Source organism: Lepisma saccharinum, chromosome 21, assembly GCF_977018435.1.
Source record: "Lepisma saccharinum chromosome 21, izLepSacc3.1, whole genome shotgun sequence".
NCBI classification, from domain to species: domain Eukaryota; kingdom Metazoa; phylum Arthropoda; class Insecta; order Zygentoma; family Lepismatidae; genus Lepisma; species Lepisma saccharinum.
This window is the reverse complement of record NC_139249.1, coordinates 34,277,267-34,301,588: the sequence shown is the minus strand read 5'-3', so window position 1 is coordinate 34,301,588 and position 24,322 is coordinate 34,277,267. Positions and strand designations below refer to the sequence as shown.

At 42.3% G+C, this 24,322-nt stretch overlaps 1 protein-coding gene across 1 annotated transcript in view; it reads left to right on the top strand.

The window, feature by feature from the left end:
- LOC146003883 (thrombospondin type-1 domain-containing protein 7B-like) overlaps positions 1 to 24,322 on the top strand; it is a 559,677-nt gene that overhangs the window by 367,843 nt on the left and 167,512 nt on the right. Inside the window, exon 24 of the mRNA XM_083142348.1 lies at positions 16,499 to 16,759. Within this exon, the coding sequence (XP_082998474.1) occupies positions 16,499 to 16,759 (261 nt within the window). The remainder of the gene's footprint in view (positions 1 to 16,498; positions 16,760 to 24,322) is intronic.

The following is a 24,322-nucleotide window of genomic DNA, read 5'->3' as shown; positions in this document are numbered from 1 at the left end:
AGGTTATTGACGTCCGTGTACGTGATGTAGCTGGACGGCTGTGAGGGGTCGCAACCGGTGGCCATGTGGTGATTGTTGGCGCGCGAGTGTCGCTGCGACACCTGGACCATTCCACCCCGCACGGCACGTTCCACAAACAGCATCATGTCCACGTCCGAAAGAAGCTCCAGCTCGATCTTCGTCACCAGAAACATGGCTGACCACGCCAGTCCGGGGAGACTATAGAAGTAGGCAGGGTCCAGCTGGTAGATCTTCATGGCGGTCGCACGGAACGTCTGGAACACGTCGGCGAGGAGCGTCACATCAAGTCTGAGGTAGGCGTCGTGGTAGTCCCCGAGAGTTCGACAGCCCAGCTCGCGCCACATGGACTGGGCATGGTGATAGTCATCCTCGGTGATGTTCGAGCCTCGCAGCTGACTGTAGAACTTCGCCTGGGGGGGTAGCGACGTCTCTGCGAACTTGGAAGGGTCTGTGACGTATTCGTAGGGATAGACCCCCTTACGCCTGAAGAGACCTGCGTCCAAGTTCGGAAAGTTCGCGGAGGTGATGAGCATTTGCTCGTCGCTAAGCTTCCCTGCGAGAGCATCGAGGCTGGCCGGGAGGAACCTCAGGGAGTCGAGGAAGCGAAGCTCGACGGTAGAGTGTGATCCTGAGATTCGCACCCACTTGCTCAAGCTAATGTAACGCTCCTCGTTCTGCGCCAGGACGTTGATTCGCATGTCGTCGTACCCAAAGTGAGGCGCCAGATGGTGGAAGTCGTATCCCGAGCCATTATGAAAAAACACAGGGATAAATCGCGGGTCCCGGGCCATGAGGTTGCATCCGTTGCACCAAGGACCAACATACCTACCGTTAAAGTGATCGTGGTGTTGGACTTTACGGTTGTTGGCGGTGTACTCCTTGACGCAGACAGGGCAAGCGATGGACTCGTCGTGTCTACGCTGATCGTCGGCGGACAGTGGGAGCATAGACTTGGGGGCCAACACTACCTTCCCTATCTCGTTGGCCTCGACAACCATCCTCTCGAGGAAGTGTTTGGCTGCATCGGGACCACGGTACACGTAGGGCTCGGGAGCAATATGCTGGTCACGTCGCACCACAACGTATGCATAACTCGAAGCCTCGTGGAGTTGGTAAGGGGTGGTGGAAGAAACTTCAGGGTCGGGATCGCAAGTGGACAGGGGTTTGAGGAAGGCCTCGAAATCCGCGATGATGATAGCGGGATGCTCTACCATGGCACCGTGCATGTGAAAACGCTCCACGGTGCCAGGTTTGGGCAAGACTGCCACACCAGGCTCGTTGGCATTGCAGTAGATCTTGTGGCTGGCAAGCTTCTCTCCAGCGATGTTGGGACCTCTGATGCGCTGATAATCCTGCTGTTTTTGATTGTCAAAAGTTGACAAGCACCTTCGACAAACTTCTATGCTACCATCATGCTTGCTTTTTTGGCTCGACACCAACCGGGAGAGCGAACGGATGAGGGTGTAGTGGTGATTAGTCTCGTCCTTGATGAGCAGAAGGTGAATTTCCTTCGCACCATCAACGTTTACGTCGCTCACCCGGATGGGGTACACCACATTTTCGTCAGTGAGACCGTAAACGTTGATAGCCAACCGCGTACGAGCCTCGAACTTTCGAATGTCCGGGACCTCTACCGGGTAGTCGATCCCAGCCATGGCAACTTCCAGCTCTGCCTCATAGGGTAGGTAGTGGCCAACACGTTTTGGATTATTTTTTGGCTCAACTGGGTGCAACGCTGCCAGAACACACCATACAAAGCACTTGGCGTCACTGTTCTGAATGTTCAGGACGGCCTTTTTTGCCGCAATGGTAGGTGGTAAGGGGACGTAGCTGGAGGCGGAGAGAGGTATGAACTTACAAAGTTTGACGCACAGTTCGTGAGGCTCGCCACACAGCGAACCCCCCGAGCCTTTAGCTTGGTGTTCCTCCTGTTTTGCCACCAGCTCATCGGCAAACTGGTTGTAGATGACCTCGAGGTTGTCGACATCCGCCAGATGCAGCGTCTTCGCCTTGGTGTTGTGGCAGAAGCTGTAAATTTCATCGGACGGCTTCTTGTACTGGCAACGTAGCGATGCGTAGAATTTGGTGGAGTGCGTTGCAAGCGTATCACCGAGGATGGAAATAATCTCTGCTCGCTTCTCCTCCAAAAAGCTACGCACGTCGCATGAGCCCTCCGAAGTGATGACAAAATCTTCTAACAACCGCTGGAAAGCAGACTGGTTCGCTTTCGCCACAGACTTGACGCGTTTGGCGGATGGTGGCGAGTCGGCTTCCGCTTTCCTCTTGGTCGAGCTGGTCGACGGTTGGGGAACAAGTGCTCCGACGACAACTTTGCATGATGTTATATGCCTCTTCAAATTATTAATGGTAATAAGTATACCGCACCTGGGACATGGTTTTTTAGCGGTTACACGCTTACCAGGTGTGCAGGTACGACAATATCTTGCAAAATATGCGCTTGATATGGTTATCTTGCACACAGGGCAACTTTTCATGGAGCGCATTTTTTTGGGGGTATGTTTATTTATATGTGATCTGTTGGTGGTAGAGTGTTTACAAAAAAATACCTTACGAGAAAAATTTTGTAGGCTAATTCTAATTAGTGTTAGTTTGAGGGGTTTATTTATATATGGGTGGCGTTGTTTTCCTCAAATATGTGCTTTAATAGTTTGAGGAAAAAAAAAACACGTGAAACTCTATAGAGGTGTGGTAATCTATAACCGCAGCCGTTAGAAAACTTTTACATTTTTGGTTGGGCACCACGCACCCTGGCGAGGTTATAGGGGCCGGGCATCCTAAAAACAACCATTATTATTTTGTTTGTTTGTTTGTGTTACAATGTTCCCCCGAGAGAGGTTTACAAAAATCACGATATACGGAGTTGGAAAATTACGATATGGCGCATTCGCTCATTACTCTTGCCAGCCATAAATCTCTCTCTCTTTTTTCATCTTACAGCAAAGTTGGCATCTCTATTTTTTTTTTTAGTTGTAAGTAAATTGCCAACACACTCTAGTTAATAATGCTACATATTATACGCGCACACGCACACACATACTATATTACCATCCACCCATCTCTCTCTCTTTTACGGCAGTACATATTTGTTGTCGGCTCTCCTTGTTTAGTGTGTGTAGGTTGGCAAAAATTGCTTTATGCGCTGTAAGGCAAGCCTCAAGCAAAGTTGCCACCTCCTTGCTTTAGGTTAGGTTAGACCAAAAAAAAATCTTGGTGATTTTTTTTCGAGTGAGGAGTTGCCAACGCTGATTTTTACTTGAGGGCGGTCAACCGGCTTGATTGCACAAGCAAAATTGCCAGCTCCTTGCTTTAGGTTAGACCAAAAAAAATCTTGGTGATTTTTTTTTCGAGTGAGGAGTTGGCAACGCTGATTTTTTACTTGAGGGTGGTCAACCGGGTTGATTGCACAAGCAAAGTTGCCAGCTCCTTGCTTTAGGTTAGGTTAGAGCAAAAAAGGCTGTGGGTAAGCTGTCGGTTGTTTAACTCTTCCCTTTCTCTTTTTTTTTTGTAAAAGGCTATGGCAAAAATACCAGTGGGTTGGCAACCTTGCTTTATGCACTGTAAGGCAAGCCTCAAGCAAGGTTGTCAGCTCCTTGCTTTTAGGCTAGGTTAAACCCAAAAAAAAAAACCTTGGTGATTTTTTCGAGTGAGGAGTTGGCAACACTGCGAGAAAATACCTCAAGCAAGGTTGCCACCTCCTTGCTTTAGGTTAGGTTAGACCCAAAAACAAAAACCTTGGTGATTTTTTCGAGTGAGGAGTTGGCAACACTGCTCACCACTTCAGCTCACCACAAGAGGACGTTCAACTGTCTAAACTGCACTACTAATGTTAAAATACCTGCCTACGTTGTTTTTTTTAGCTTGCAATATAAAGCCCTACTGCACGAAGCTAAATTGTGGAAATACGAAACAGAACCAAGTTAACATATCTTGGCCGTGGAAAGTGTTAATAGAAAATCTAGAAAAGAGCCATTTAACAGTTGCCTGATTGCTTTTCCATTTGTTGTATGGGAAGAATTGTCTGAAATGTGTGTGTAGTGGCAGGCAAAAGAGAATACAAAGATCGAATAGAGAGGCAACACTGTCATTGTTCTGCACTGCACAGACCACGCGTCTCGTCGAGTGGGCGGGGCACTGTGTGTGCGAGCGAGCTGCTGTTGCTTCTGCAAAAAGAACACTCACAAACAACTGAATGACGCTCCGCTTAAAATCTAGTCAATCGAGAAAGGATTTGTTGAGGAAGTGAATTGAAATATAAACGCCAGAATTTGGTCTAAGCCTATAATGGTTACTAGCAATAAGAGCTGATCAATTTTTACATGTGGAATTCCGCAATGAACGAGGCAACAGGCCGCACTCCACACCTTTAGTCTGGTAACACTAATAAATCATCTCATTATATGCGTCCGGTTATGCTGATAGTCATGTTTAATATATTACCTTCAAACATAAACAATATCATGGGCTCACTCAGAGGCAGAATTCAATTTTACGTTTTACTTTCCTGAAGATATTGTAGCAATATAATCATTCCGCTCTATTTTCGTATTCTCAATTGAACTCGCACTATTTTCCCCCCTCCCTTCTCCCACCTTAAAAATTCTTGGGTGAGAGGCTAAAAACTATACTAAAACTGAATTACAGACAATACTTTACGACTCAAAGTGACGTGACCTAGAACGTAGTGAAAAATCACTGGTGCAAAATTCAACGTAATGATGATAAAATGAAGGTAGGAAAATGGATGTGCTAGAAAGTCTTACATACATACACACAGTTAGCTCCGTGTAGAAGATAGTTCTTCACATTTTTCTCACCTTGGCTTCCTTGAATTCACGAAACTGTAAAGCCATGAACGCGTTAACCCCCTATAATCACGGAATCCCAGGTTCGATTCGTATCAATCCATAGGATTGTATGTTTATTTTATTAAGTCTCTCTGAACGCTTCATGTTGACCAGGGCATTCACTTGTTTTTCTCTCAGCTGTCTCAAGCCTCTTAGGCATGTTTACAATGCATTGTGTTGTGCCATGCAAACCTCCTGAGCATTCAGGAAATAGGTAACACTTCTGGGTTTGGTGTCAGCGGTTTGCATGGTAGCAATTATGATAATAAACACGATTCGGCGATTCGGCATCGAGGAAGAGCTCGATGGCCAGGGAATATAGAGGTGAGACAAGCTGGGAAGTGACTGGACTTTGGGAATTGAGTTGGTAGAGAGAGGAGGTCAGCAAGACAGGAGGTCGATAGTGGAAGCTCGCTTTGGTCAACACTTAGAGAGAAGCTTACAGAGGACTTCGCTATTTTCGATTCAACTCAGAGACTTCAGTTAGACAGGTAATTATCCTACACCCAGCCATGATACAGGTTCAACGGTTCACAAAATCCAACGAGTTGCCATTGTCTTTTCAGTAGTTTAATTCCTTTGTGTAATTTGTACCTTTCGCACGCCAAGCGATAACTCGTCATGTCAATGACGAGTGGTCTCATCAAGAGGATGAATGATGAGTAGTTTACATCACCCCATCAATTAACTGGTTCAAGATCCCTTCATTCTATAGAATGACACGGATTCCTGGTGGAGATACAACTGCCTAGTGGTTCGGATCCCACTTTCAACTGTAGGTCCCACTTCGGGTAGCCTTTCTGAGCATGAAATGGAATTAAAACAAAATTGGAACACGGTAACCCATCACAACACACGCGCAGAGAGCGTTGAACTTAATGACTGACAACTACATCGAACTTTCAGCGAAGCTGGAATAAGGTCTATTTGCCATGACAAATAGTGTGAATTTTCAGTCTCGTGGTGCTTTCTATACGAAGTGCAAGCAAGTTATCTAAAAAAATTCAAATGTGAGGGTGAGTCGAGCTATGTTTCATTCAATAAGACTCTTCACTTCAAACATATTTTGCTCTATAGCTGTCGATTTCGAATGGGCATCTAAGACTGGTTGCTTAGCGGACCGGATTTGGAAAAAATCACGGACTGTCATTGTTCCAATCACACTACAGACATAGCAAAAATTGATCGTCTGAAGATGAGAGAAGAGGTGATCTCTTGATATGTCTCGAAATATATAGATAGAATATATAGTCAATCAAAAAGAAAAACAATGGATAATGTCCAATTAAGTATAGAAACGCTGTTAGAACCGGTGTTCATTCACAGAGCAGAAGGGTTATTTTGACAAAATTCTGTTTCCCGGCTGGCTGCTTCGGAGAAGAGGGCTTTGTGAAGTTGCCGCTTCTTGCCCAAGCGGTAGACCTAATTCGTTGTTTGGCCACGAGTTCCTTCGTAGGTAAACGCGGCAACAGAGGATCACTGCCATAAAGGTGGTTCCCGCGCCGGCTGAAAGAGCGACGGAAAATCAAAGAACCATTGTCACTAACTTCAGACAGACATCTAATCATTTCCTTATGTTTCGAAGCTGATCCGAAGGGACAACAAATAACAAAAAAAGTCATGAATTAAATGATCGATTGGTCCGTCCTTCTGTTGATGGATGGCAATCCATATTAACAATAATAATCGTAAGCTTATCATTAAAGAGTCAACAATCAAAGCTAATACGCATCTATTGATCAGAAATTACTAGAGAGTTAAAGTTGTTTTTGTACCTCTTTGTTATTTTAAGTCGCTCTTCTGCCACTTTCGGCTAATGAGGATGAGTGACGATTAGATTAAATTGACACCATGATACCAATACTGAAGCCGTGACTCGAACGCGAAAATTTCGTGGTATCGGAAGTAGACCATTTAACGCGCTTGGCCACCAAAGAGAACCTTCTCTGCGGCCAAGCGCAGTTAGTGATGGACTAACGATCCAGACACCGAATGTTCCGGGTTCGAGTCCCTTCACAATCTAAGAAATAACACTTTATCAAAACTTTATTCACCTCTCCTCCACCTCAAATTTAATACTCAATCTTCCCAACCAAATTTCCAAGCCAATTTTAGACTTCCTGTTGATATTGCTCCCTCCAAAAAAGCAATCTAAGACGTAATAGTAATACACAAGAGTTGGGATTCCCTGCCCCCAAAATAATTATCAATCCAGCTACCTGAAAATCCCACTAACTTCATTAATCGCCCACCATAATTTCCGTATCAATCTAAGGCCTAATATGTAAGAGTTGGATATCGCCCCCCCCCACCAATATTACTTATTACCCGTAACAATTCCCCTGACAATCAATCTACAAATTACTATTTGTATAACAGCAATGGCTAATTGATAACGTAATTAAACTTGTTCCCTGTTTACTCAGTCAAATTTCCATCACAGTCTGTGCCATAATGCCCCTCCCCCTGGGCACCACTGATTTAGAACTGTGATAACGTGATAGGTGTAATGTAACTAATAGTTAAGTGTTAGGGATGGGTGCATGTGTGCTGCGCATTTGAATTTTATGTGAATCATATCTGTCAATAATGTGAATATTAATATTATAGAATATAATATAATGGTGCAGGTGTGTGAAAAAGTAACCATGAGCACCAAGGTATCAATAAAAAAGAATTGGAAACATAAGTTGCATATGGAGATGTGTGTAATTAGTTTTGTTCTGGGATGTAGCAAAGAACATCGGTTAAACCGTGCGGGGTTTCAATACTGTGTCCACCCACCGTTGGATTCAAGCACTGCATCTAGTCGACGAGGCAAGGATTCCACGAGCAGATGTTTGGTCTTCTCCTTAAACTCTCCCAAACATCAAACACGTGAAAATGTTTTCGATTGGGAGACTTCGCTGGCCAATCTACTCTTGAAATTCCTGGGTGCTGATTAAACCAGGTGGTGTTCGCTTTCGATGTATGGACGCTGCTGTTGTCTTGATCGAAAGTCACGTGCGAAATCTCATCTTCAAGGTGTCTCTCTCGCACGCTGGGAAGCGTGTGGTTTTCCAGCACTGCGATGTATTCCTGCGAATTCATTCTCGAGGACACTTCCACCAATCCACCTACTCCAGACGAACTGATCCATCCCAACACCGCCACGGATATCCTGCCACTCCTAGCATGGGTAGAAATGTTCTCGGGGCCGTAGCGAGTTTTGTTGCGCCTCCAAACATAAACCTGACCATTTTCGTCAGACGAAAATACTTTTTTGTCGCTCAAAATTACGTTCTGCCAAAATTCTTGAGGAGCTGATAAATATTGTAAAGAAAACTGATCCGTGCTTCGTGATGGAAATGCGTCATTGCTTCATTCTTTGCCGCTCGACGGTGCCGAACTGTTGCAGCATGGCACTCCAGTTTCAAATCTTGGCGAATCTTCGTTGTAGCCATGAAGGGATTGCCCTCGCTCATCTCAATAATGCCTGCATCTTTTTCCCTGGTTGCCTTCCACGGCCGGCCTTTGTTGGGTCTTCACTTCATTCCTTGGTCACCTTCTTCCTCGTAACACCGAATCCAACGCCTGACGCATGAATCGTCCACACCAAGGGTCGTAGCAATCTGTAGTGCAGCAGATCCGCCGCACAAGAACATGCGGACTATCTTCTCTCTTGTAAATTCCGAAAGTAAGGCATGATGAAATGATATCGTAAAGGAACATTCGGACCGAAGGGACATGCTGCACGTGGCACATGCCTCTTGAAAACACCTTATCATTGGTGCATGTAGAGTTTCACGCCCATTCCGGTGCAGAAAGTTTCATTTTATTGGTTCCGTTGCAAGTGGCATGCTCAAGGCATAGATACGAGTAAAACTGCTGCAGGATCTCGAACGAAGCACCCACCGGGGCTCGAATTAAAGCCAAAGCGTGGTGGCAAAAGGCAACCGTGAAGTTACTGCATCTGAGATTTACGTCAAGCAGGGCCTGCGTGGTGTGTGCAAAGAAACTCACGCTTGCTTTAGGAAATAAGGATAAAAAAAAGTATATACCGTAAAATATACATTATTATTGACTCATGCATTCCCTGAAAAAAATGCATTGTTTTCTCGCACATTTCTGCCCGCAATGAATATAAATGTATAATCTATTAAATTAAGCAGGTGCATGCAGATTTAAAAATATTGATAAGATAATTCAATTGAATTGAATTGAATTGTTGTTTTTTTAAGTCCACTTTATGCACAGAAAGACTAATTGGGACTGGACCTACAGTTTATAGTGGGTTCCGAACCACTATGTTCCTCCACCGGGTATCGAACCCGGGACCCCTTGATTAAAGGTGACGACTCTACGATTGCGCCATAGGGGAGGCCCTAGTCCTCTTACGGAGATAATTCGTTCGGAGCAATAGAAATGCCCTATCAAAACAATTGGGGAATATTACTTTCAATGTGGATATTCTTCGGAAAATATGTTTCTAACAACAGTTTACCTAAATAGTGGGGACTTGGGGTGAGAGAGAGGGACGGAGTTGGAAGAGAGAGAGAGAGAGAGGAAAAGCACACAATTTTCTGTTCAGTGCGAACCTTTGGGATTGCTTTTTTCTAGCGCACCAAAAACACAATACGTATAACCCAAATACAACCCAAACCTTCAATGGCAAAATTGTGAGTCAATCACTCAACTGGAATAAAAAGTACGGATTTAAATCTAGGCCAGAAGATAATTATTGCGCTACCATGTGCCAAAGAAATCCATTTTGCCCGCCAGAATTGTCATGCCTGAGTGATATGTAGTTTACGTTAGTTGTGAGAGTTGCTTCAATTCCATTGCCTGCCAAGAATAATGATAGCGCTGAAAGCATAAAATACAGAAATGTGCATGTTTGGCGAGCTATGAGAAAAGCAGATCCTTGTGTTTTCTTTTTCAAAATTTACTAATTTTATGTCAATTTTTACATATAGCCAATGGCGACAGAGGATGAATGATGCTTCAGGGAAATTGATGAAGATTGAAGAAACAACGAAAAAGAAAAACTCATTATCAGAGGCTAGGACCCAAGAACCCTGGCTACGCAGCATGTTATGATATTTAAATATATCACGGATTGCTGCTAAATCCATTCCTAGATATTTGTAATGAATGAACCCCCGCCCCCGCTACGAGAAAAAGAAAGACTATAGGATGTGAAACATTCACAATGTAATTGCATTGCTTTACATCGCTCTTGGCTGTATTCCAAATGTAGTAAGAGATCAGCGATAAGTTAGATTTTTTTGTGGCAAGGTATAAGTGTATTTGAGCGCAAGGGCTACCTATTGCATCATTTATAAAGAGTTAACTTCGTCGTTACACTAGCACCAGGCACAAATGCATCAATTTCTATTTCGGTTATTTTACATCACTCTTCTGCCTCTTGAGTTAATCGCGATAATACGGATGAATTATCAATTTATAAAATTGTGGCGGGACAAACTCAGTGATACATTCATGCCTGACCAGAGTTCGAATCTGGAACATATGACCTCGCTTTGCTAGAAAGGCTGGCAGAAATGTATCGGAAAAGTGTAGGAGCACCAAGAACCGGTTTCACCCAGCACAGACAATGAAATCATTTACAGCGACTCGCTGTGGCAGTGTTGCTCGTCACCCCCTCCCCCTCACTCGCAGATAGAATAGCCTTCTCAGCACGCACCTGCTGATGGAAGAGTGGAACCACAAGCAAAACAACCTGCGCAGACCCACGACTCCTGTGCACCGTACTCCCGCGAGGAGGGGCGGGGGAGAGTGGACCATGCTTCCTTATGGCCCGAACTGAAGGGAAGAAGGGAGATCTGCGCGGGTACTTTTCGTCCCAAGGATTTTTTTCGTTTTGGTCGATCAATACTTTTAGTTTCAGGCATATTCCGACTGGAAGGTTTCTGGCACCCCTCCGCCCCCTCCCCTTCCCAGCATGGTTAATAAATGAGACCCTTGCACTTTCAAAACCCTTATCGCAAGAAAAAGCTGGCATCAATTTTACACCACCATACAATAAGATTTACACGGGAAACATTTCCCAACATATTTTCTTGATTCGGACTAAGGGCAAATTAAAAATAATCAAAGAATTAAATTACTGAAAATATGGAAAAGCGCGATACCAAAATCTGTAATGAGTGCGAAGGGAAAATCGAGAAAAGGAAAAAAAAATTAAGTATAAAAGTATTCGAATAACCAGATTAAGAGAGAAAGTTATCACTGCTCGAACAATGCAAATGAAAAAAAACGGGAATACGAATTGAAATATACGACAATCGGAAGTAGGCTGAAGGAAGCAAATTGTAATAAACGTGGAAAGAAAACATAATGAAAGGAGCGCTGGTTCGATTCGCGACGGAAGCTCATATTTGTTGTTCGAATCCCACTCTACACTGTATGTCCAGATGCATTTACACTTAAAACAAACTTCGTGGAACTTTTTCCAAATCAGATGTCGCCAAAAATTTAAAAACAAAAAGAATAACTCTGAAGGAAAAATGCCGAAAGCGTTATTGCAAAATGAAAAAAAAAATCTTCACATATTCGTTCGGAAGTGGTAAAAGAATAATAAAAAACTCAAGCATAAATGTTAATAACACTTGTTATTATTACCAGAGACATTCTCAAAATAAACTTCTTGTCCGTTAAAATCAAATCAAGAGGAAAGCAAGATCTCCACCCGGTCGCGTGAATCTGTGGCTAGATTCAAGAGTTGGAAACACTACGCTTCTCGCGAGCTGATATTCCTGGCGAAACTAGATGATATAAAATTCCGGGTTGCATAACCGTAAGGGGGGGCGTTTCATTCGATTTTGAGTGTACAGGAATGACAGACGAAGAGGCAGATGGAAAGCACAATTTGTACTGATCCTTGAGTAATAAAGTTGTATGACTCATTCCCGTGTTTCATGTTCTTCTTCTGTATACACCAGTGTCACAGTTTGAATATCGGGCAATTATTATGAGACAACAAACAAAGGTATACCGGACAATAATCATGGGACAGTGGGAGTATTCTGTTGCGTGGCTTTTTTCGTGTGTCAGATCCTGCAAGTTATACTTCCCGCTGCACAGCACGGCGAATTTGGTTGCCTACACAGAAGGTGTGAAATTGCTATGTAAATGCCGTTCAACTCCAAGTTCATCCCCTATCTGCATGGAGGGTTGAAAAATGACCTACATTGGTGTTGAATCCATAGTTTTCGTAGTCGCTAAGCTAATTGGTGACATTCACAATGAAATAAAATAACACCATTAAGCCTTGTTTCCATGATATGAAAAACTCAATATGCTGACCAAGACAGAAATTTATTTGATTATAAAACATAAACTAAACGTGACGTTTCAACCTAATAGCAAGTCTTCTTCAGACTCTGCACCAAGTACAAATGTAACAAGGTACAAAAAAGAACGATATATATACACAGACTATTAGAAAGTTGTTCTGGAACATTCTAGCAGATGGTTTTCCCTTGTCAACTGTACTTTCACGTAAAAGGCTAAACATATTTTCTTCAATATAGAATGTTGTTGGACTCTTTATCTCACGTTCGTTTTCCTTCATTCTTTTTCCTTCTTCTCTCCGCTTTCTCTCTTGTCCTTTCCACTCTTTCCAACACCTTCTTCCATTCTTTGTTTATCTTCAGTCCCCCATTCCAGTTCATTGTGTCTTCTTCACCTTAATTTTCTATTTCCTTGGCCTCCTTCCATTTTCTCACTAGTATTCTCTTCTCCCTTCCTATCTGCTTAGCCTCATCTCACTCTATGTCACATTAAAATATTTCATAGACCGAGAAGGGCATAGCCCCCTTGCCCCTCATTGGCGTTTTCAGCGGCTAACGGAAGTCGCGAACCTCTGAGCGTGGTTTTGAACACGCTCGTAACAAGGGACCGCGACCACTCTGCTAGCACGCTTCGTCGTTTCGATTTTGGCAGCAGCCATTGTCATTCGCTGCCCTCCCTCTTTGACGACGAACCCCCTCCCCTCCCTTTCCGGGGGTCGGTTTACAATAGCTCCGCTCAACAAGTTTCCATTGACCGAAACAGTTGCGCTTTGCTTTCGAATTGCATCGTGAGGGGAAAACAAACCGTCCATTGTAAACATCCAATTACGAATCTGTTGTTGGAACGAGATTTCGCGGTCTGGCGACTACGAGATTCATTTGTAGGTTCTGGGCCGTCATGATTATTCAGCTTAATTGGGGAGGGGGTACTCCAGGCCGCGAATTTTCACTTAGTGTGTGAACGTGCAGTGCTGACGTCATATCTTCAGATATGGCCAATTTGGAAACAAAAATAGTGCAAATTTCCGCACGTAACGGCATTTTCACTACAGCAGGGGTAATCAAAATACTATATTTAGTGCATAATTCGAGTTAATGTGGCGATAAAAAGATATATTAGCTGACGTAATTATCGATTATTTTGGGTGATACATAGAAAGGCATGAAAACAGTTTAGCAGCAAAATTCAAGTGTAACTTGATGGAAGTTAAATATTAAATAACAAAGCCGATCTCCGTGGCGTAGTGGTTAGCACAGCGCGCTACGACGCCAGGGGTTCCGGATTCGAATCCCAACCTTGCTCCTTGTGAATATTTCTTCATCAATTTCATATCATCATCACTCATCCTCATCGTCGCGTTTAGCCGAAAGTGGAACACATCCAAATGTTAACCTCATTCCTACGTACTTCTTGAGTTGCTGCTTTAAGTCCACTTTATGCACAGTAAGGCTAATCGGGACTGGACCTACAGTTTAAAGTGGGATCCGAACCACCTGTGCCTCCACCGGGTATCGAACCCGGGACCCCTTGATTACAAGGCGACGACGCTACCACTGCGCCATCTGGGAGGCATCCTACGTACTTCACCTCAGCAACTGCAGTCTTGTAGGCCAACGAGGCTCTGGCGTTTGGACCTGCGGCCAGCACAATCCTTTGTAGGGTTGTTTGATTTGAGATTTTCAGGGTGGCGACAGGCCTGGAAAACCTGGAAAAGTCAGGGAATGAGAGAGGTAAAAAAAAATCAGGGAAATGTCAGAGAATTTTGTCTTGATTGACAAATGTTTCTTTGTTGAACTGTAGATGCGATGTGATGCAATGAACCTGCCAGACATTTGATTTTCAAGAAGTCGTAATAAGTGCTGCACTTAAACGGGAAATCATCTTGCCAGCCTTTGGCGTAAACGTTTAGGTCTATTACACACAACCACGGTGCCAGAAACAAGTGATGGAAGGTGAAGAGAAATTTCTAGTGAAGCAGACACATTTCATGAACCTCTAAATGTCACATTTCAAATATATTGACATTTTTTCTTGTCTATGGGAGCTATAAGGGGTGGGACCTGTCGACCAGAAGGGTGCAACCACTCGGGCACCGTCAGAGGGTGTAGTAGTACGGCCCCAACCTGAATTTTTTGTTGTATGCCGTGGAACGACAATTGATCCACCAAATATTTAGGCTCCATTGATGCATGTGACTTTCGTCGGATAAATCTGACTAATGAAAATATTATCTCGGGCTATTGACCAGGTGAGTTGTGGAAAAGATTCCAAGCTTTCGATAGCTAACGTCACTCTCATCTTCAGGAACTTCTACCTTGAAGATGAGAGTGACTTTAGCTTTCAAAAGCTTGGAATCTTTTCCACAACTCACCTGGTCGATAGCCTGAGAGAATCATTCAATCATTCGTCACCAGGAAAGCTCCAAGACCTACTTAAATCTGACTAATGTCGAATTGTGACAGAATGTCACCAAGGCATAAGAACGCATATATGGCACTCTTATGCATCCGATTTTTTGTCTGATGTAGTACGACATTTCGTCCCCAACAAACTTTCAGGCTCTCAATCCTAAAAACATATCATTTTCGTCAGTAATCAATGTTCCTCTGCCAGCTCTACTGAATTTTCACTTTTCGTCTACTGTTATTGAATTTAACAGGCTAAAGCTTTATACGAGGACGGTCCAGAAGGTACATTCCAATTATCCATAAATTGAAACACAAATTTCGGAAATAATAGACATTTTATTGTATTAATTACAGTGACCCACAGCTTACTTGTCGACATTCACCGCCGTTCTTCAGGTATTTGTTATAGTGTGGCACTAAATTTTGTATGCCCATGTCATGTGTCTGTCTCCATAAAGCGGAACCGTCTGTACAGCAGCGTTACTGTCAAACGTATGTGCTGCCAAACTACTTCAGCTGAAGGAAGAGATAACAGTCGTAGCACTTGAGGTCAGGGCTCCCACTTAAAGTGATGGAAAATAGCCCACTCGCGGTCAGGTATGCCTTCCATGAATTGTCTGCACCATCGCCTGACCATACTGTCACTTATGGCATCCAGTCCTTACACCTCTCACAAGTTCCGGTGGATATCTGCCACAATCCGCTTCTGAGCGTGCAAAAATCTGATTACAGCACGCAGTTAGGATATGAGAACTGCCATCTTTCTCATAGAGTTGAGCCAAGCTAACTCCTGGGCATGGATGTGTGTGAGTGTTCATTCATCACTCATATAACTGTGGCCTAAAGGAAAATTAGTATCCCAAAATTATACCGAATTCTTGGTTTTGGCAACTTCGCCAATAGACTAAGATGTATCAAGAGGTGGGGCCATCCCGATGGCGCAGTGGTAGCGTCGTCGCCTTGTAATCAAGGGAGGTTCGATACCCGGTGGAGGCACATAGTGGTTCGGATCCCACTTTAAACTGTACGTCCAGTCCCGATTAGCCTTACTGTGAATAAAGTGGACTTAAAACACCAAATCAGTCAGCTGTGAAATCGGCTTATTGGGACTTTCCATATGAATTTTTGGATAAGTTGTTCATTCGCAAGAGTTGATATTAAAATTGAAATTTTTACTAGTACCAAAATAATTGCATAGTACTTTCGTATATTCTTTAGAGTTCAATTACATTGTATTAAATAATATAAAAACAATTCTGAATTTTTTATCATTGCAAGATTTCTGTAAAAAGAAATTATTAAGCTTGTTTTGCCATCTATGAAGAATAAATGTAAGCTCGTTATTTTGAACGCGTAATTTGAAATGTCTAAAATGTATATGTATTAGATGATATGAATTCTGCTGTTCTTCTGTGAAGGCAAGCGTGTTACGTAGGGATGGACGATATCGAATATTTGAAATAGCTATATATCGTCACAGACAATACGACACCATATTTTTTTCCGTATCGTCTCTACGATATATATATCGTGACGATATACCGTTAACACGATATCGCCAAATATCGTGACGATATATCGCTGACACGATATGTATCGCCAAATATCGTGACGATATATCGCTGACACAATATATATCGCCAAATATCGTGACGATATATTGCTGACACGATATATATCGTCTAGTTGATATCGCCTGGACGATATCTTTTCGATATCGCAATATATCGTCCAACACTATCAGAGAGATTTTGCCCAGTGCTACCACCTCCTCCCCCAAAAAAATCTCCACGAAATATCTTGAATTTCATCAAAATAACTCGGCTGGTTAGTGCTCTTTTTGGCGAGTAGAGCGGCAGTGTTTTGTGGGGAAAGGAAGTTTTTTTGTTCCATTCTTTCTCGTTCCAGGCGGGTGCGACGGAAAGCCTCGTCCGTGCGTCCCGGCGTGCTCCGCGGACCATGCGATCTGCACGTTGGACGGCCAGTGCATATGCAAGGAGGGCTACGTGGCCAAGTTCGAGCCTCCGCCGGCAGGTGTCTCCACGAGCGGCAACGTTCAGCAGGCGCCGCAACCCATCCTCAAATCGTGCGAGATGACGGTGGAGAACGGAAGCCAGGATCGAACTGCGGCCAGCGAGGCGGAGATACAGTCACGCTACTATTACCCAAGTAAGTTCGCTCGATTTCGCACCCTTGTTGCTTTAGAGAATGTCACCACGCTTACTTTCCCACACTTTTTTCTGTCACCACGTTTTTTCTTGCCTCTCACAGCACTGTCCGTTTGTTTCTAATGCCTGTGACACTACCAGCCCCTTTTTAAAGCACGATTGTTTTTGTACTTTTAACCAATTTTTATAATATTATGTCTTTCACTAGTTTTACCAATTGTTTACGTTGATATTCTAGATAGAGTGGCGGTTCCGGTGTCCTGGGTTCGATACCGCTTGTTGTTTAATTCCGTTGTTCAGATTCAATTTTAGACTTGCTTACCTTATATGAGCATAACGCTCTTAAAAAATGTTGACGCTTGTTAACTTCTACAATAACTATATACTTTTTATCCGTTCGTTTTTCGTTACATAATTTCTTACCTTTAAATTCAGTTTTGAGCGGAAATGGGCTTTTCGGAACTGAAATTAAAGTTTCACATTGAATGTGAGTCACAATATTAGTTCGGCATCGAGCTTAGGAACCCTTGATTTCAAGGCGAGAACTTTCCTAACACTCTAATAAACAGAGCACGTAGTGGTGTATTCAGCATCGCGCTCCTAGTGCCTTCTATTAATATGTCGGTTTTTGGTGACATCACTTGCATCTAATTGATCCTCATCGTTGCGGTTAGCCAAAGCAACAGAAATGTGGCGTACAATGTAAAAATAGAGGCAATCTATTAGGAAGCTAAGTGTGCGTCAGATTCTAAACTAAGCAACACCTTGAGTTCGAACCCGTGCCACTTCCCTGAGTACCTTGAACATCCTGCGCTATCGGCAATCGACACAGTAGTGAATCATTGGCAAATTGCATGAAGACAAGTGAAATTTTGTTCAATTTTGTTACTTTTTCTAATACCTCAAAAGAAACAAATGCCTTTAAATTACGTAAAATTATATATTTTCGGTTTCTCCTGAGTTATCACTTACACAAAATATTGGGCTTCAGTGGATAACTATTTATAGATTTCTCTGTCATTTTTCAACAAATATCTTGCCAGGTCTATCATGAAGAGCATATGACATTGTTTGAGGCTGCTTGATGTTTCGAAGCGGTCAATATTCAAACGTGAAGTACCCCCAGACTTATCTTGCTCGTTCTCCGATATTTTGAACTCCCACGCTTCCCTTTCTCTAAGATTCAATCTGACGATAATATTTTTCAGCGCGACAAATGAAACACCTTGAAAAATATACGTAGCAAACTCGAATAGACTCTGAGTAGTCCGATAGATGGCGCGCGCGACAGTTTCTCGTTACCTTGCAGTTGAGACTTCAGACTGAATATCAATACCCAGTTACCCACCTAGCCTTTGACCTGTAATTATTGCAACCTCTGTCAGTGACATGTTTAAACGCCTTTTCTTTTATTATACCTAAACGCAGAAGTAATGTACAGTTACCCGCAATAAATCTGGGTAACCTACATTATAAAATAATCTCATTATTTCTCAGTGTTATGATAACTTTATGACATTTTTTTTATTGGGTTGTGTTGACGCGGTTCTGATGTGGGATACATACAGCTGTTAACAGTTGCTAAAACTAGTTGCTAAGAGCTCTAAACCTGGTTCATTAACCTTACCACATATGCAATATTAGATCTAAATGAAATTGTAGGTTAGGAATTGTTAGGTTAGAAGTGCCTTACCAGACACACATTAACGCTCGTATTACCAAATTTACATCAACAATATTGCTTCATTGAGTTAGAACTTATGTTTGATAGTCGAGATCTAATGCAATCCTTAACCTCTTGTTTACCAGGTATCTCGATCGAGATACTTTGACATGTTCGTAGTTTTTACGTCATTATATCGCTATTATTCGCTGGAATTGCGATTTTCTTCTTTTATATTATTGTTAACACATATACTGCACCATACGGACTCTTGCATGTCTTGATGTTCCAAAAAAAAAGGCGGGAAAATGGTGGCTTCTTTTTCCGGCTCATTTTGAACAAAAGCAAAAGCATTCCGACATACAAAAGTTCGGAATTTTGTTCCACTCCAATAATGCACTTGATCCTCGATTTGGGAATAGTTTGCTGGTCGGTAGCAGGAGGTTGGCAAGCACTTTCAGTTTCGGCGAAGGGGGGGGGGGAGTAAGGGGTGGAGGAAGGGGGCGTGTAACAAAGGAAACGACCACAACGCAGGTGGAAAGAGAGATCCTTGTATCCGAATACAGGTGTTCGTCACGTGACTGCAATGTGAACCTACAATTGCACTCTTTAATATGAACAATATATGGTTCTTTTAGCAGGAGACAGCTACGCTCTACGGATTAGTTTTTTTAAGGGGGTCTAGAGTGAAGTAGATGGTTAGTTATTTTAGTATATTTTAGGTAGTCTACTCAGATTGGTCCGTCGAAGAAACAATCGCGTTGTAGATTAAGAATATATATGGTTTATAAGCGACACAGGGAGTTGGAATGTATTCGAACCTATTGCTACCAATTTATTAATTACAGACTCAGCTTTTGAAGTTACGTAATCAATGTCATCGCTGCATTTCTCGTAATTTCACACCTAGATATTTAGCTTCCCTTACTCTTCTAAAAAAAATTCTCTGAGTTTCATCTGTGGGTGTTTATTAGCATTCAGCTTACCCTGTATGATTATAAATTGGTTTTACTGGGTGGCAATCATCAATTTCGCCGTATCACACAAGTCCTCGAAAGAGTTTATCGCAATGCTGGTTTCCTTTCCAAATCTGTTCTTGAATTATCTTATATTACAATTATTACGTCGTCTGCATAGTCTATTTGTCTATCGGGAGAGGTCCTATAGTTTTACTTGCCATCCAAATAACAGGAATCCATGAGATATAGGGTGGAAACTGAACGTGTATAGGGCTTTTAATTTTTTTTAGAAAAGAAAAACTGCCTTCGATAGCAAAGTGTGTTTAATATGGAAACAAGGCATAATCGTGTTATAGCAAGAATCAAAGTTACTTCAGGAAAATTCTGAGTGTTATATTTTGTTAGCACAAAATATAACACACAGGCAGATAAAGAGAATAACTAGCATTCACTCTGCAATTTAACCTATCAAGCTGCATACAGCAGCGGCGATGGGTTTCTATGAGTTCCCTAGGCGCCATCTAACTGAAATCAGGTTGGCCGGCTTTGGCACTCTAAGACCTGTTGGCCACAGGGTTGATCTATTTTGCAGACAAACAGCTTTGAACAAATATAGCATTAATAAGGTTCCCGGTTCAAATGATGGGCTGGGAATTGGTATTCTTTGGGACTTCATCTTCGAGAGTAGCCAAAACTGGCAGAAAAGTGAAGAAAAAGGTAATTGTCTGTTGTATCGGAGACACATTTCTATCGGATATTTTCACTTTTAAATGGTTCGTACTTACCAATTGTGTATTGCGGAACATAGTTGAAGGTGCCATTATGCTTTTTACACGAAAATAACTTCGATTTTTTACATTATGAGTAATTCTTTTGGGTCCTTTCTTCCGTTGCGGAACATACAATATGGCGCGCACAGCTGTGGATCATCGCGCGTCGTGCTTGTGTTTTGTCGATTTGGAGTGGGTATGCAGTGTTTCAACCTTCTTAACCGAAAAATACCTACTTTCGTGTTCATTATGTCATCACAAACCATTGACGGATAGCCCCAAAAACCATTTACGATAGCCCCAAAAACCATTGACGGATAGCCCCAAAATCCATTCACGAGAGCCCCAAAAAATATTCACAATAGCCCCACGAACCATTTCCGGCAAGGTTAGGTTAGGTTAGGTAAGCATAGTTAAAAAAAATTTAGAAAGTAAAATTCTGGTTAAAAAAAGGCAGGTTTGGAAACACTGGGGAGACCGCATGACTTTCGACGCTCGCGCCATCTGCAGGTACATGATGGAAACAGCGGCATAATGTTGTCGCTTTGCACAAAATGCAAGTTTATTACATCAAAATTGCTTATTTCTTGTTGTGCAGCATTCTACGGTGAGAAAATACCTCCAAGAACTTTCAAAATACTACAGAAACTCATTTCCGTAAGTAGTTTCTTCTGTAAAAATGAAGAAATGTGTCTCCGATATAACAGACATTTACCAAGAAGAATAAGCCAAATCAATGTAGCATTAATAACATAAACACGGCGGTTCGGTGACCGAGTGTGTTAAGTGGCCGACTTTCGATCTTGCCAGAGGAGTTCCCGTGTTCTAATCTCTATCTGGGCATGAGTGTCCTTGTAAGTCCCCTTTCTTTAATTCAATTAAATCATCACTCATCCGCATCGTCGCTATTAGCCAGAAATTACAGAAAAGCGACTGAAATATAATAAAATTAAAAAACTTACGTACTATCCTGCAGATGTCAGCATCTTTCCACTTTTGAATGGAAATCCCGCATGAAGAACTTTTACTTTAAGTAAGTGTCTGGTTGTCAGTTTTTGGATGTAGTTTCATAGCTACTGTAACGAGCCTCAACAATGAACACTAATGTTGCATGTTAAGCATTGTTGTGTTGTTTTGTGTTAGGTCACGTTCACTTACAATATAATCTAGAATGTAAAAGAAGAAGTTTTGAGCTCAAAGAAAGTAAATATTGAAACTAAACTGAACGTGGTTAGTAAATCTCTGGACTTAGCTAATTTTACTTTCTTTTAATATAGCTATTTTGACAGCGTTGCTCTTTACCTGTATCAGTTTATTTTGAATTTCAGAATGTGCATAATTATTGTGAATCTCATGTCATTTTATACGCCTGAAATGTTCTTGTGGTAATTGGTCATATTTCGAAAGAAATTTCACCAAATACGTGAAGTTTTCTTAATTTTCTGTTGTTTCTGCTGTGTATAATGTTTCTTGATGTTCTCGAACCGCTAAGTTATTAGAAGTCAAGTTATCGTGTTTATGCTTATTTACCTTTGTAAGCGAGCGTTTCATTGTCATTGTTTGGCTTCCTGGATATTCTAAAATCTAAATCTAAAATTTCAAATTCTAAATATTTGACGTATTCAATCAAAGTGTAATGTTTCACTAGAATTTATAACCGGTTAAAATGTTGTAGTTTTATCGGCTACAAAAATTAGCTCTTTCCATCTATATTTGTCACTTCTCTTTATTACATTTAAAAAAATAATAATAAGCCCTTGGGACGCAAGGCCCCGGGCGCTCGCCCACTTTGCCCACCCTTTGCTACGCCTCTGTTGTTATCATAATTTCTCCCATTGTCATTCTAAACTGCATCAACTGATACATAGAAGTGCATCTCGACTGAAATAAATCCTCACTTGAATCAAATGATGCACTGTGGTGCTACTTTCACGACATACAAAAATGCACCCAAATGCATCAAATGTGAATCTGATTCTTTGAAGAAGCCATGAAACACACTTTAGTGCATCAATCGATGCATTCTGATGCATCAATCGATATGATGCATTTAGTTTTCTGTAAAGACATAATCAAACATTGAAACTCAATTCCGTTTCAGGTGTACATAATGTAGAATAGGCAAACGCAAGTTAAAAGTTTGAATCAGTTGTCGCTATCTCTATCTACAAGAGGATTTTTTTTACCAGATACTTAGACTATGAAATAAGAACGTACCAAAAGTTAGTTATGTACTACGAAGTATAGTATATGCTGCCACATGTGTCCGGAACGTGGACATTAACAAGGAGGCAATGAGCTGTTTGGCTTGGCTGGGGAAATATCATTCTTTGGAGATTGTCGCACTTTACTTGAAGTTCGCTTTATGTGATTGCATGCACAGTTCAAAGCTGGGAGCGTGCAGCTCCACTAAGCGAATAGTTCAAGGTTCGAATCCTGTGCATTGCGTTCGTTTCTTCAAACAACTCTTTTCATTGTGACGAGCCGGTCCCCGTGGCGGAGTGGTTAGCACATCGCGCTACGAAGCCAGAGGTCCTGAGTTCGAATCCTGGCCTGAGCAAGGATGTTTGTGACTGTCCATTCATCATATCATCACTCATCTCCATCTTCGCAAATTGGCCAAAAATGGCACAAGAAGCGAAGTAAGATAAAGCAAATCAATCAATAAATCAAAAAACCATCGTGACGATTAGCCTAGTGAGTAGAGTACTGAATGGGACGGACCACTTTCGTACTCGTTCCAGTCTCCCGCCCTCCAGCGTGCTACGCTCGAGGGTATACAATGGAATATCAATTTAATGTGGCAATAGTATTTACACATATCACTTTGTATTGGTAACATAGACTGAACTACATTTTAAGATGGAAGTCATGACTGTTCACTTAAGTTTCAATTTCACTGTGTCTTTCACTACACAATTGACGGCCAGATTCAACAGAAAAATGACGGTTATACGTGCACTGCCAGGCTTCGAGTGTATACAGCTCGTTTGTCCTTCGCGAGCATTATTCGCTCGTGACGTCATGCCGAGCTCTCAATTCCGTACGCTATCTAGCGTCGTCCGTGCGAACTATTAGACGCTCGAGCAAAATCCACTTACCAGCACTCTACCAGGAGTCTCCCTAGTTCGTCTTCTGACGTCAAGTTAATTACTTTCGTTGTTAAGGTAAATGTAATGTATTTATGCTTTGAGATTTAAACCTAACAACGAAAGCATTCCGCGCTTACGTCAGAAGACGAAATACGGAGTTTGGCTAAGAAGGTGTACGAGTTTTGTGCCATAAATCATACCCCTCTACCTAGAGAGGTAGAAATGGCACGTAAAGTGATACGGAATACAATATTAATACAGAACCACCATGTGGTTCCACAAGGAAACCGGGATCCTTGATTACAAGTCGACAGCGTTAACCACTACACTAACGTCCCGGCCCTAGAAGCATGATATAAAAACAGAGGAGATAAGTTAACAATGTACACTCACGGGCAATAAAAATGATACACTAGATCCTGAAATGCTCGCTTCGATGCAAGGCGTTGTGGGTGTTGCCTAATTCTACGGAGATAAGTGGATTTTTAATAGCAAATTTCAATGGCCACTTCTACCACCGCCGTACAGTTAGGCAACACACACAGCACCTTGAAGGGAAGCGAGTGTTTCAGGATCTATACTCTGTCCCAGTTAACTGTAGAGCAGGCAAACGAAAACAAGTGTCTGCGCAAGTAGTGACGCGAGACGGCTCCACCAATGAACGCGTAAGAGGAAATGAATTGCGTGGAGTGAGGGAAAGCGGCTGCCTTCCCAGCAGCGTGTATTGCTTCGCTCTGGCCACTCGATTTCCTTCGCTTCTCTGACGCAATACGCGACATTGCTCCACAGTTAGGTGGGACAGGGTATAGGTGTCCCATTTTTTTGCCGGTGATTGTACGTAAAGTATGTACAGTAAAGAAATAATGGAATAAATACGGGTAAGATAGAAGAATATGGTGTGAACATTACGAAAGAAAAAGAAAGTGTCACGGTAGAACGAGACGACAATATAGAATGCAAGAATGCACAAGAGAAGGTGAATAAATTTGGGAGCAGTAAAAGAAGGGGAATAGTGAGGAATGAAATAAGATAGAAAGGTGTAAGATAAAACCCAAACTCATCTGCATACAGTTAGATCGG